The sequence below is a fragment of the Pelecanus crispus genome, chromosome 1 (genome assembly GCF_030463565.1).
Source record: "Pelecanus crispus isolate bPelCri1 chromosome 1, bPelCri1.pri, whole genome shotgun sequence".
In the NCBI taxonomy this organism is placed as follows: domain Eukaryota; kingdom Metazoa; phylum Chordata; class Aves; order Pelecaniformes; family Pelecanidae; genus Pelecanus; species Pelecanus crispus.
This window is the reverse complement of record NC_134643.1, coordinates 2568875-2584072: the sequence shown is the minus strand read 5'-3', so window position 1 is coordinate 2584072 and position 15198 is coordinate 2568875. Positions and strand designations below refer to the sequence as shown.

The 15198-nt window shown below is 46.7% G+C and overlaps 1 protein-coding gene across 1 annotated transcript in view; it reads left to right on the top strand.

Annotated features, from left to right (window-relative positions):
* EXOC4 (exocyst complex component 4) overlaps nt 1-15198 on the top strand; it is a 421646-nt gene that overhangs the window by 337520 nt on the left and 68928 nt on the right. Inside the window, exon 12 of the mRNA XM_075720228.1 lies at nt 1155-1291. Within this exon, the coding sequence (XP_075576343.1) occupies nt 1155-1291 (137 nt within the window). The remainder of the gene's footprint in view (nt 1-1154; nt 1292-15198) is intronic.

The window sequence follows — 15198 nt, the reverse complement described above, 5'->3', positions numbered from 1 at the left end:
TGCCGCACTTTAATCTGGAAATCAATAGAGAGACGGAAGTTGGGCTTGTGGGGATATGGCAGAGATGATGATTTGGGGGTTGATGAGATTTTGCTCTGCAAACAACTGAGTCACTAACTCCTCTTCATGTCCTGATTAACACAGAGAAAGGCTAAATTCAGCCTTGATGCAGCTCTCTCTGAGTCCCTGGGGTCCCTCCCTTATAATTTGAGTCTAGAATTTCTAAAATGAACCAGGGCTCCCAAATGCTTCAGTCTCCTTCTTTGCCTTTGCGCATAGCTCAAGAATAACCCTTCACTCTACCGAGCCTAATATTAATTCAATTTATATCAACCTGGGACTTTACCTTCCTTCTGTCTTGTTTGTAGCAACCAAATTAAATACAGCAGGCAATGTTATAAATACAAACCCCACCAAGTCACCTTGAGGTGCCTCAGAAATTCCAAAATTCGTACGGGACTCTAAAGCTCGGAGGTTATCAGATATTATGGTATTTCCTTCTGCAGGCTGTCCAAACTTGCTCATCTGTAGGGTGTGGAGCAGCATTTTCAGTTTGCAGATTTGCCCGGTTGTTCCTACGATTGTAATACGCTGCTTGAGGTAACAAAAGGATTGCAAGGTGCTGCTTAAAGCTCAGCCGCCGGCAGAAAACTTGCGCGTTACGCGTGCAGTTTATATGAAAGGGAATGGTGGGTGAAATCCCTGGTCTTTAGGATAGTCTGCAATTTGTGAGTCCAGAATTATTGGTCAGGTTGAAATGCTTAGGGTTTGCAAGTCCAAGCAGAGCTCAGCGAAGCTGCAGGTACCTGGTTCCTCTAAAAATCACACATTTGCATTTTGAGGTTTCACCTGGCAAAGGAAAGACCTGGTGAACTGAGCTGGTCCTGACCCACTGGCTCGGAAATCAAAACTTTCAGACCTGATATTCAACCCCCTAAGCTGCCCTCTCCCGTCTCTTACGTGGTTTCTGCTTTTTCCTCGTACGTTCTGGTTTACGTCACTCGGTGGCATGGGCTGCTCCAGCATCTGCACAGCGTCAGGGAGCGTCAGCTGTACAGTTGCATCTGTGACGCTAATTAGCAAAACATGAGAAAACTGAAAATAACATTCACGCTGCACCGCTATTCATACTCGTGCTTTTCTTTCTTTTCCAGAGCACGGTAATTGTGGAGAAGACTGTTCAAGACCTGATGAACCTGATGCACGACTTGAGTGCCTACTCGGATCAGTTCCTCAACATGGTGTGTGTGAAACTCCAGGAGTACAAGGACACCTGCACCCTTGCCTACAGGTACAGTCAGGCTTGGAAACCAATGCATGCTGGAGACACTGCTCTTGGGCTTTTGCTATTTTGACATGGGTAGGAAGGAGTTACTTCTAGAAATCATCTCTACTCGGACGGTCAAGGATATTTCTTTCTAGTTGGGGAAAAAATCTGAAATAGTGATCACTGGTATATGAAGAGTCTTGGTTTCCCAATGACTTCGTACACATCACACTGTGGTTTAGGCTCTTTAAACGTGGATGAGAGTGGTAGTAGAGCTTAGAAACCACATGGCTTTTCTCGTCATCAGGCAAAAGGTGACCTCAGGTTGGAGATGGAGAGTATGAGGCATCATCTTTAACATAATGTCGTGGTTTAGCCCCAGCCAGCAACTAAGCCCGATGGGATGGGGGAGAGAATTGGAGGAGTAAGAGTGAGAAACACTCCTGGGCTGAGATAAGAACAGTTTAATAATTGAAATAAAGTAAAATAGTAATGCTAATAGTAACAGTATAATAATGATAATAATAATAATGATACACGAAGCAAGTGATGCACAATGCAATTGCTCACCACCCGCCGACCGATACCCAGACAGTTCCCGAGCAGCGATCGCTGCTCCCTGGCCACCCCCCCCAGTTTATATACTGAGCATGACGTCATATGGTATGGAATAGCCCTTTGGTCAGTTGGGATCAACTATTCTGGCTGTGCCCCCTCCCAGTTTCTTGTGCGCCTGGCAGAGCATGGGAAGCTGAAAAAGTCCTTGACTGGCATAAGCAGTACTCAGCAACAACTAAAAACATCAGCATGTTATCAACATTCTTCTCCTACTAAATCCAAAACCCAGCACTATGCCTGCTGCTAGGAAGAAAATTAACTCTATCCCAGCCGAAACCAGGACAGTATCCACCCCTTATTCTATACCATCTACGTCATGCACAGGCCCTCCCCTTTCCAATGTGTTCCAATTAATCACCACCGCTTTCCCTATCTTGATATACACACAGATATCATTCCCTTCGTCTATGGCCCATCCCTCTAAAATGTCCATTGAGTTCATTTAGCCCATGACTTTGGGTTCCATCTGTCATCACAGTCTTTCAGAGCAGGAGAGGTGGTGTGCAGTGTTGGACTGTTGCATGCTGAAGTCAGTTCTCATTCCAACATGGTTTCATCAAAGTTCATTTTCATTAAGCTGGGCAATTCTTACTGCAATACCATTGATGCGGCATATAGCAATCATAATATATAGTATTATATACTTAATATTAACCTACTATATTATTATATTAACATGCAGTTAAGAGATAACATATAGTTAAGAGATAACATACAGTATTATAAAGCAATTAATATTATACAATTCAGTTCATTGGCTATTTTCACCCAAAATCAAATTCCCTTGAGGTACACATTGGGCTTCCCCATCCTTTCGCATCACCCACCAAGTGCACCCAGGTCCTTGAGCAAAAGCAATCCCACGAATGGGTTTGCCTTTGCCAGAGGGGGAAGTAACCCAGACTGTCTTCCCCAGCATATTTTTTCATGTGCACTACAGGAACTTTATCTCCTTCTACAGTACGTAAAAGTTTTGATTGGGCAGGGCCAGCTCGATTGGCAGATCCCCTGGTGTTGACTAACCAGGTGGCTTTTGCTAAATGCGTATCCCAATGTTTAAACGTCCCACCACCCATTGCTCTCAGGGTAGTCTTTAACAATCCATTGTATCGCTCAATTTTCCCGGAGGCTGGTGCATGGTAAGGGATGTGATACACCCACTCAATGCCGTGCTCTTTGGCCCAGGTGTCTATGAGGTTGTTTCGGAAATGAGTCCCGTTGTCTGACTCAGTTCTTTCTGGGGTGCCATGTCGCCACAGGACTTGCTTTTCAAGGCCCAGGATGGTGTTCCGGGCGGTGGCATGGGGCACAGGATATGTTTCCAACCATCCAGTGGTTGCTTCCACCATGGTGAGCACATAGCGCTTGCCTTGGCGGGTCTGTGGGAGAGTGATGTAATCAATCTGCCAGGCCTCCCCATATTTATATTTCAGCCATCGTTCACTATACCCAAGGGGCTTGAACTGCTTGGCTTGCTTGATTGCAGCGCATGTTTCACACTCATGAATAACCTGTGCAATACTGTCCATAGTTAAGTCCACCCCTCGATCACGAGCCCATTTATACGTTGCATCCCTTCCTTGATGGCCTGAGGCGTCATGGGCCCACCGAGCTATAAATAATTCACCCTTGTGTTGCCAGTCCAAATCCACCTGAGCCACTTCAATCTTAGCAGCCTGATCTACTTGCTGGTTGTTTTGATGTTCTTCAGTGGCCCGACTCTTAGGTACATGAGCATCTACATGACGAACTTTTACAACCAGGTTCTCTACCCGGGCAGCAATATCTTGCCACAATGCGGCAGCCCAGATGGGTTTGCCTCTGCGCTGCCAGTTGCTCTGCTTCCATTGCTGCAGCCACCCCCACAAGGCATTTGCCACCATCCATGAGTCAGTATAGAGATAAAGGACTGGCCACTTTTCTCTTTCAGCAATATCTAAAGCCAGCTGGATGGCTTTCACCTCTGCAAACTGACTCGACTCCCCTTCTCCTTCAGCAGTTTCTGCGACTTGTCGTATAGGACTCCATACAGCAGCTTTCCACCTCCGATGCTTTCCCACAAGACGACAGGACCCATCAGTGAACAGGGCATATTGCTTTTCATTTTCTGGCAATTTATTATACAGTGGGGCCTCTTCAGCACGTGTCACCTCCTCCTCTGGTGATATTCTAAGGTTTTTTCCTTCTGGCCAGTCCATGATCACTTCCAAGATTCCTGGGCGACTGGGGTTTCCTATTCGAGCCCGTTGTGTGATCAATGCAACCCACTTACTCCATGTAGCATCAGTTGCATGATGTGTAGAGGGGACCCTCCCTTTGAACATCCAGCCCAGCACCGGCAGTCGGGGTGCCAGCAGGAGCTGCGCTTCAGTACCAACCACTTCTGAAGCAGCTCGAACCCCTTCATATGCTGCCAGTATCTCTTTCTCGGTTGGAGTATAGTGGGCTTCGGATCCTCTGTATCCCCGACTCCAAAACCCTAGGGGTCGACCTCGAGTCTCCCCTGGTGCTTTCTGCCCGAGGCTCCAGGTAGGGCCATTCTCCCCGGCTGCAGTGTAGAGCACATTTTTAATATCCTGCCCTGCCCGGACTGGCCCAAGGGCTACTGCATGAACTATCTCACGTTTAATTTGTTCAAAGGCTTGTTGTTGCTCAGGGCCCCATTTGAATTCGTTCTTCTTCCGGGTCACTTGATAGAGAGGGCTTACAATCTGGCTGTAATTTGGAATATGCATTCTCCAAAACCCCACAACGCCTAAGAAAGCTTGTGTTTCCTTTTTGCTAGTTGGTGGGGACATAGCTGTTATTTTGTTGATCACATCCATTGGGATCTGACGACGTCCATCTTGCCATTTTATTCCTAAAAACTGGATCTCCTGTGCAGGCCCCTTGACCTTACTCTGTTTTATGGCAAAACCAGCCTTCAGAAGGATTTGGACTATTTTCTTTCCCTTCTCAAAAACTTCTTCTGCTGTGTTGCCCCACACAATGATGTCATCAATGTACTGCAGATGTTCTGGAGCTTCACCCTGTTCCAGTGCTGTCTGGATCAGTCCATGGCAAATGGTGGGGCTGTGCTTCCACCCCTGGGGCAGTCGGTTCCAGGTGTACTGAACACCCCTCCAGGTAAAAGCAAACTGGGGCCTGCACTCTGCTGCCAAAGGGATGGAGAAAAATGCATTAGCAATATCAATTGTGGCATACCACTTAGCTGCCTTTGACTCCAGTTCATATTGAAGTTCTAGCATGTCTGGCACGGCAGCACTCAGCGGCGGTGTAACTTCGTTCAGGCCACGATAGTCCACTGTTAGTCTCCACTCCCCATTAGACTTTCGCACTGGCCATATGGGACTGTTAAAGGGTGAGCGAGTCTTGCTGATCACTCCCTGGCTCTCCAGTCGACGAATCAGGTTATGGATGGGAATCAGGGAGTCTCGGTTGGTGCGATATTGCCGCCTGTGCACAGTTGTGGTAGCAATCGGCACCTGTTGTTCCTCAACCTTCAGCAACCCTACAATCGAAGGGTCCTCTGAGAGACCGGGCAAGGTGGACAACTGTTTAATTTCCTCTGTCTCCAAAGCAGCTATACCAAAAGCCCACCGGTACCCTTTTGGGTCCTTGAAATACCCTCTCCTGAGGTAGTCTATGCCAAGGATGCACGGAGCGTCTGGGCCAGTCACAATGGGGTGCTTTTGCCACTCATTCCCAGTTAGGCTCACTTCAGCTTCCAGTACAGTTAGCTGTTGGGATCCCCCTGTCACTCCAGAAATACAAATGGGTTCTGCCCCTCTATAGTTTGATGGCATTAGCGTGCACTGTGCACCAGTGTCCACTAGAGCCTTATACTCCTGTGGGTCTGACGTTCCAGGCCATCGAATCCACACAGTCCAGTAAACCCGGTTGTCCCTTTCCTCCACCTGGCTGGAGGCAGGGCCCCTCTAACACTGGTCACAGTATTCGCTGTTCACTTCCTGTAAATGTGAATCAAGAGTTCCCTGATCAAGGTCGGAAGTAAAATTAGCCCTCTTACTCTGTCTCAGGAACTGCTCACTGGAAACTGGAGCTGCAATTTTCCTGGGAGAACCGCCTTTTCTAATAGTTTTTCCTTGCAACTCACGCACCCGTGCCTCTAAGGTTGAGGTGGGTTTTCCATCCCACTTTCTCATGTCCTCTCCATAATCACGCAGGTAAAACCACAGGGTGCCCCGTGGTGTGTATCCTCTATATCCTCTCTCTTGAGCATAGGGACGTTGACTCCTAATGGCTGAGACACTGGTCCGTGCAGGTAGGGAGTAGGACAGATCCTCTCTGAGTTGTTGGAACTCTTGGCACAGTTTTTCCACAGCCGAGACACAGGCCCGTAGGGAGGAAGAGAGCTTTTCTTCGTAGTCCCGGAGTTGTCTAGCCACTTCATCCACCATTGGTGCCTCGTCGTCTTTCCAGGCTAGTATTGCCAACGAGTTGGAATACGATGCTGGTGCGCTCCGTACCACCTTCCGCCACATGGATTGTGTGCACCTGACTTCATCTGGGTCTTTGGTTAACTGTTCATCATTCAGGTCACTGTAAATCACCTCCAGCACGCCTAATTCCCTCAGGTACTGGATACCTTTCTCTACGGTGGTCCATTTGCTTGGGCGGTATAAAACATCCTCCTTGAAGGGATACCTTTCCTTCACGCTTGACAGAAGTCGCCTCCAGAGGCTGAGCGGTTTTGCCCCTTTTCCAATTGCTTTGTCAATGCCCCCTTCCCTGGAAAGGGATCCCAGCTGCTTGGCTTCCCTACCCTCTAAATCCAGGCTACTGGCCCCGTTATCCCAGCATCGGAGCAGCCAGGTGATGATGTGCTCGCCTGGATGACGACCGAAATCTTTTCGCATATCTCGCAGCTCACTCAGGGATAGGGATCGGGTGGTCACCATCTCATTTATGGGTTCTTCCTCCTCTGGTTCTCGTGATGGCCCTGGTTCATCTTCATCCCTTACTAAACGAACTGATTTCCTCGTGTATTTCTTCTTCTGTATAGGGGCAACTGATACCGGCGCAGGTTGGTTCTCTGGTTTAGCCGCAGTGTCTGTCACTGGGGTTTGAGTAGCCGCAGTGCCCATGGCTGTGGTTTGAGTAGCCGCAGTGCTCATGGCTGTGGCTGGAGTAGCCACAGTGCCTGGGGCAGGGGTTTGAGTAGCTGCAAGGCCTGTAGTGGGGGTTGGAGTAGCCGCAGGGCCTGTAGTGGGGGTTTGAGTAGCCACAGTGCTTGTTGTTTTGTCATCAGATCCAGAGACCTTCTCTTTCTTTTGAGGGTACTGATTAGTGTTGACCACGGCTCGATAGGCATGGGCCAGTCCCCAGCATGTTGCAATGATTTGTGTCTCTCTGGAGCTACCAGGGTGACAACATACTTCTTCCAAATACTTTACTAATTCTTCAGGATTTTGCACTTGTTCAGGGGTGAAGTTCCAAAACACTGGAGGTCCCCACTGCCCTAGGTACTTGCGCATACGATCCCACACACCCTGCCACTCATAACTATCCAGTCTTGGGGTAGATCTCTGGATGGTATTTTTAAACTGCTTACTGACCTTTATCAAAACGGAAACAACATTCCCAAGAAGTATCAATAGAAGTATCTTAACTGCCCAGGGGTGTTCAAGATACAGGAAAGTTGTTGTAATGAAGGAGGAAACATCATAGAAGAAAGCAGCAAAGGTGCCATTCTGTATTTCCTCCACAACAAGCCTCTCAGAGTAAGAAGTATAATTGCTAACTCTCTCTATGAGGTAGTACCCGAAGTACAGTAGTGACTTCTGTATGAAACCCAAATACCAAAGAATGCTCAAGGTCAGGGTTTTGATAAGGAGCCTCCCAAGCAAAAGATCATGAATCACTGCAGAGCATAGCACACTACACAAACTGACAGCAAGCTTTAACGCGTGCTGCAAAAAAAAGAACATGGTGCAGATCAGAAGAACTAATATCGTGACCGGCAACTGTTAACAGACTCCTTAATACACTCTGATTAATCTGTTGTTATCTCGTGCCCCACGTTGGGCGCCAAAAAGGACTGTCGTGGTTTAGCCCCAGCCAGCAACTAAGCACCACGCAGCCGCTCGCTCACTCCCCCTACCCCGATGGGATGGGGGAGAGAATCGGAGGAGTAAGAGTGAGAAACACTCCTGGGCTGAGATAAGAACAGTTTAATAATTGAAATAAAGTAAAATAGTAATGCTAATAGTAACAGTATAATAATGATAATAATAATAATGATACACGAAGCAAGTGATGCACAATGCAATTGCTCACCACCCGCCGACCGATACCCAGACAGTTCCCGAGCAGCGATCGCTGCTCCCCGGCCAACCCCCCCCCAGTTTATATACTGAGCATGACGCCATATGGTATGGAATAGCCCTTTGGTCAGTTTGGATCAACTATTCCGGCTGTGCCCCCTCCCAGTTTCTTGTGCGCCTGGCAGAGCATGGGAAGCTGAAAAAGTCCTTGACTGGCATAAGCAGTACTCAGCAACAACTAAAAACATCAGTGTGTTATCAACATTCTTCTCCTACTAAATCCAAAACACAGCACTATGCCTGCTGCTAGGAAGAAAATTAACTCCATCCCAGCCGAAACCAGGACACATAAGTAGCTCTGTATAGCTATTGCTTGCTTGTAAAGCAAGTCAGATCCTTCTGCTTGAGTGTTCCCAAGACATTCAGCTATATTTTAATTAATTATATTGACATTTGGGTATTCAGATCTCATGGCAATGTGGGAAATTTGGAACCACAACACACCATATAAACACACAGACTGGGTTTTGTGAAACTTTCCCAAAGCCTTTCCATAAAGTTATTCTTTCAAGGGGTCGTCAGATGCTCTATCCTGGGCTGTCTTTGTTTATCAGGGTTTTCGGATGATCTGTGGTCTGCTTCCCCACCCACGGCATGGAAGCTGAATGCGGCGTGGTCGCACCGGGCACAGGGTTATCATGCCGGCAAGTGGGGTTTAAGTCCTTCGGTTACTTGCTTTATCATGGATTTCCTGGGTAACTGTCGATACGTAACTTCTTCTCTGTACATCCCCGTTGCCCATCTGTAAAATGGCCCTCCCTGGAGAGGGGGGCCAGGAGCGTGCCCCACGCCACAGGGATAAATACTGGCATTGAAAGCCACTAAAGCTGCTGCGGCAATGTGGGCTATAATAGCTGCTATACATAATCTCCTTTAATGGCTAATTGAGGCTGGCGATAGCCGGGGAAGCTGAAAAAGCCCCTTGTGTTTTCTGACCAAGAGCATTAAGAAATTATTTCCTATTGCCTGATTTCATTCAGGAGAAGCTTCATCTGGCGAGCGGCTGCATGCGGGTTCATTATTATTATTAATCGCGCCGACAATAGCGGTGAGCACATCTGGGGGCTAAACTTCGTCTGAGCGCTCGTGTAAATTGGTAGCTGTGCGTATGCCGTTGTCCAAAACGCTTGTATTTTATATGCAACTTCACTGACTTGAGCCAGACAATAGATGTGATTTCTTTGGCTTGAACTTAAAGGTCCTTCCTTCCTTCCTTCGCTGATACCATTCCTGGATTTGGCACCTGCTGAGGAGTAATTAGGACAGCCCTAATTTGGCAAGATCCTGATTACAGCAGGAGGAAAAAACAGGAAACGTTCTAGTTTTGCTGCTAGCAAATGACTGACTGAAATAGAAATCTATATCCATTTCAAATGCTGCAGAGGAATATAGCAGCCACCCGGCTTTCCCGGGGCGAGCGGTTCGATCCGCAGGGACATTATGCCCTCTGCAGGGATCTCGCGTCAGTACGGCTCCGCGCAGCCTTGCCCTTTGGACCAGGGTTTTCCTTGGGGGTTTGAGATGGATAAATCCTCACGTTGATAAAGTTAGCGGAGGAAGGATCATTTATAGCCGCTTGAAATCAGAGCAAACTCCCTAGAGCTGTGTATTAATACGATCAGGCGAAGCTACCGAAGCAAGGGAGCGAGTGTCTGTTCTTGAGATGTCAAGACAGTGAGAATTTGGGAAGCCAGAGAGATGGTTTATGCAAGATTTGCACATGGCATTCATTCGTTCCCCATGTGCGTGTGTCTCTTGAAGGGGAATATAAGCAAACGTGGATGAAATGTATTCAAATACAGGCTCCTCAAAGCAAGGCTGTTTTATTCAGAGTCTTTTGCAGAACAGATAACTCTGTCAGGACATCAGCGCTAAGAAATGCACAGCTGAGATTTTTCATGTTTGATTTCCATTTGGCTCTGATTTTCTGGTGAACCCAGGAAAAAAAACTACCGGGGCTGGATATGAATGGATTGGACATTTATATAAGTAGCAACTATGGATTTTTTTGTTTTAATTGATGATGAATTTCGGAAGCGTATTAAATATGATCTAGGTGAGATGTCTTCTGCAAATTACATGTTTGTAAGAAGTGCAATTTCAGTTTGACGCAGACTGTTTACAAATGTGAGTTATGTTTCCTGACTAGTTTATGAGGAGTTGGGGATTAAAATGAAAACAGAAAAGGGAGACAGCCACAAACCCTCCTGCTGTGTTGGTAGTGCTTTTCTTAAGTCTTGTCCAGCCTGCATCTAGCTGCTTCTTCAGCAAATTTCTATGAAAGCAGCTCTACTCATGAGTTAAGCCTGCATAGTTAAACCATTTTAGGAGGCTTTGGGAAATACTGAAAGGCCATAGAAGGAATCACAGGGACAGGGAAAAACCTGACCAGTTCAGGGTAGCTGCCCTTAACATGAGTCTTTCTTTTTAGTCTCTTGCCAACACCCTTCTCGGACAAGTTTTGCTGTCTGGAGCGCTAGAACTAATCTCTTTCCATGATTTCTACAGAAACTGGCCCCATGTTTAGTTTTGTTCCCATTGAAGTTGCCCATTCTTATTTCATTGTCCAAGTTTAAGCTCCATCCTGTGTGTCCACCTCCTTCTTATCAGTCTTCATCCTCTCTCCCTTGAACACCCTCCTCTTGCACATTTTTCAACCTATCTGAAGAGTCTGAGTAGAGGCAGAGGTCACCCAAATGGCTCTCTTTAGTCTCTAAAAAGAGATGGACATCTCCAAAGAGTGATTCGCCTTAATTAAAATGTGCCTAAACTCTCTGGAGGTGCCCAGCAAGCTCCGTCGGCTGTGAAGGCAGCTTATGGTGACCAAGCTCCTGGCTGAACTGTCTCAGCTCAATCTGTAAAATTAGGTGGGGTAAACCTGGGCCTAAATCTCTCCAAATGATGGAGAGGAAAAAAAAAAAAAAAAAGAGTTCCAGCTTTCCAGCCAGGCAAAATAAAACTAAGCCCCTTTTTATTGATAAGGAAATGAGGAGCAGATTAATTCGTCTAAGGCGTGGGGTCTGCGGTCAAGCCGCAGGATTTCTCGAGTCCCTGGGAAACGCTCTTGCCACTCAGTTTACTACTTCTTATTGGCATCTTCCCCTTCTTGCATTCACTTTTTGGGTTTTAAGTTGTCTTTTTGACTCTTTTTGGGCAGGGGTCTGCCTCCCTCAGGCTGTTAGGTACCTGGCACATGCTGAGCACGCTGCTTTTACACTCTTAGCACCGCGAGCAGTGCTCAGCATGGAAACATCATCTCCGCCCTGGGAAGAGAAAAAATTTATTCAGAAATACATTTGGCACAAGGCAACGGAGTCCAATTAGCCCCTGTGGCCCCCAGATGTTTTCCTAATGAAAAGCCGTGGCCCCCCCAGCTGTGTCCGGGGATGTTCCCCATCACTTGGCTCCCAGCTCGGGGCGGCAGTGGTGCAAATCTGGGACCATTACCAGCAGCAGATGTTTTCTGGATAAAACCCACTGAGCTGTGGAGGGATGAACCCTCCTCGCTCATGTGCCATCACCTGTGTAAGTGTTACACCTATTGCCTACCTGCTCCCGGGAGCTGGGTACAAACAGATGGCATTTTCCTTGGCCCGTTGAGCTGTGAATTAATTAGTTGATTATGGCACTGGTGGTAGCAAGTAACCCTATTACAGCAGCAGGAATAATTACATAGGAGTTTGGGAGAAGGGGGGGTGTTTGAAAGGAAGCGTTCTGAGCTGTACTAAAACATGTCATCCTGTCTTGTGATAATTTACTCGAGGACCCAAATTAGATTGACACTGATAAGAAGTTACGGAGGTTGAAAACTGGCTGAGATGCTAGAAAAAAAGGGTGGGGGAAAAGGAGTTTTTAATTGATGGGGAAAGCTGGGCGTCTAACGGAGATCGGGGTATGTACCACCCTAGTTAACATCTTCCTCGATGAGGGGGTGTTTGGAGTAAAACCAACCTGTCAATAAAAATTAGGAGGTGTTGCAATCATGGGAAAGAACGGGGACCTAATTCCAAGGGACCCACGTGGTGGTGGCCATGTCCCGGCATCGACTAATTTGAAGCTCCTTATTGATTTCAGTGGAGAATTTGGCGTAGGGCTCCAGTGGCTCATGGACCCATGAGTACCACGTGGGCAAAAGGTGAGAAAAGCAAGAATCGTGTGGGTTAGACTCTGGGAAAACACTGACCCTAGAAAAGCAAGGACACCAAGCTCAGTTTGTAACTTGTTATAGCAGCTAAACAGCCTCCCCTCTCTCCTCCCCCAGCACCCACTCCAAAAAGCAATAGGATTTTTGAGGACAGCACATAATAAGGGTCATAAAACAGAGAGGTAGCTCTGTCCCCTGTACAACTCCATCAGAAGACTCCCAAAGATGACTTGCATTCGTAGACATCTGAAGGGCTATGATAAGGCTGTAAATAATTGAAGAGAGTAAATAGTGAAAGTAGTGAGTGCTGAGGCTGCTGTTAAGGGGAAGTAACGGGGAGTAATGGGATGAAACTGAGTAAAATAAAACACCAGCACAGTATCAGGATTTTTTTTGTCCAAGAGTTAGATTTGTTCAGCTGTGAAATAGACTCCCAAGGGAAGGAGACTATTACTTTAGTCATTTAAATCTGGAGAGGACAAAGCACTGGCTAATATATTCAATGGAACAGTTGTCTTGCCTTGGCATAGAAATGGCCAGATATCATCAAATTCAGTTTTTCCATCTTGGATGTCAGAGATTCTGGTGGAGCTTATTTTTCCCCCTCAGTTTTCACCAGGGTGAAAAAAAGAGACCTTTTTTCATAAGTGGAAAAACACCAAGTTCCTAACAGCAGCAGAAGGCCAAATTGAAATTTTGACACTGAGGTCTTCTGTGGCTGGAAACAAAATTCATTCTTTTGTCTGTGGCAGATTGAACATGAAATTTAAAGAGAAGGAAAATTTATGTGTAAGTGCATGTGACAAATTCATTTTCACAAATCGTGTGTACTTAACTGAGCAGAGGTTGTTTTCTTGGTGATAGGTGAAAGGAGAGAGAGGTTGTTCGTGCTGGTGGGAAAAGAAGTAATCTGCTCTGTTTCAAGATAGATCAGCGTTGGCTCCTATCTCAATGCCTTTTTCACTGTTCTCTTTTTCAAAACGCAGATACTGGGTGTGTTGTTACTTTTATTTCTATTTATTGACCAAAACATACCTTTCAGGAAATTTAAAATGAGACCGGTTTATCCACATAAACCCCCAAGAAATGTGCGGGGTCATTACTATGATCTTGCATGACCCTTCCCAAAATCCCCGCCTGAATGCTAGTGACAGCTCTGAGCATCTGCTTGCCCCATGCAACGTCCTGGCTTGGAACCAGAAGTGTGCAGCTGAATAAGTGGGAGGTTTAGACTGGGCATTAGGAAGCATTTCTTTACCGAGAGGCTGGTCAAACACTGGAGCAGGCTTCTAGAGAGGTGCTCAATGCCCCAAGCCTGTTCGGTGTTTAAGAGGCATTTGGACAATGCCCTTAACAACATGCTTTAACTTTTGGTCAGTCCTGAATTGGTCAGGCAGTTAGTTGGACTAGATGATTGTTGTAGGTCACTTCCAACTGAGAAATAGTCTATTCTAGTCTATTCTAAATGGCTCTGCAAGGTCCTCATTGAGCTGACATGGGCTGAGCCAGCACAGGTACATCCCTACTGCAGCACCCAGCAACTCCAGTTCTTGGTTGACAGATCCAGTATTGAATCTCTGCATCTTTTTGATGCACATAGTTTCTATCCATGTTGGAGAAGCCATTTCTTCTGGGGGACAGTAACAGAAAAAGATCTGTCTGACTTTTACATTTCTTCAACCCCTTGCGTTGTAGGACACAGCGAGCATGCGTTATTTCCAGGTGTCTTGTAGCCTTGTGAGCAAGGGGTGGTTGGGTGTTTGAGTGGCAAACACAGGTCCCAGAGCCTTTTCTGTATTTTTGCATAGTAGAAGGTGATCAGTCTCTTAGCGCATGAGGGAGATCTTGATTCTGTCATTAACCTGCAGCTAAGCGTCTCCATAGGAACAGGACCTCTGAGACTGTGTCTTTTCAGATGCTTCCTTCCTCAGGTCATACTGTGCTGGTTGTTCAGTGGGTTTGCCGTGTTCCCATTACAGAGGGTAGAAAAGATCTCCCTGCTGCTCATCAGAGAGGTCACCACCATGCTTTGGCTTTGAGTGATATGGACGGGTGGCACCTGCTTCTTGGACTGGAGAAGCAGTCCAAACTGGTCACTGTGCAAGGACCTCCTAGAAGAAGAGCCTTCCAGATGCTCACCAGAGAAGGAAATCAGTGATAGGATCTAGAAGGAACTCCCACTTGCCTTTTCTAAGAGGTAGAAAAACACCTCCCAGACCCTTGTGGTCTACTGAACAACCCAAGAGTGGGAGAGGACTTTCCTCTCTCTACTCACCAGTGTGCCAGTGAAGTAGCAAACATTGACGAGGACTATGCTGATGGTTGTTCATGAGCAATCCTGACACAAAAAATAGGCAGCTAATTGACTCCTCCAAATAGAGCATCCCATTTGTCTCCTGCAATTGCCAGTGAGGATTTCAGATTAGTTACACTGCCAAAAATGTTAAACAGGGAAAGTCTTCATAACTGGAATATGCTGTGATCTTTGTTTCAATTTCACACATACATACAACTCAGCTGAATTCTCTGTTATTAGATGATTTGGATGACTGGAGAGAAGATCTGGGACCCTTCATTTCCTTTCATTGCTTCAGATCTGGTCCCCAAGCTGGACCAGCTGGTGTACGGTGAGCTGGTGGCTTCCACCCAGGTCTTCCTGGGCAGTTTTCCACGTTGCAGTCACAACACAATCAGCAGCGGCTGGCGAGCTCGATTGAGATTGCAAAGAACAAATGAGCCATGGAGAAATTACCTTCTCTCTCTTCTAGTACAGAATGACCTCCTCCGGTTGTGTAAATGATTGAAAGTTGAATGATTTGAAG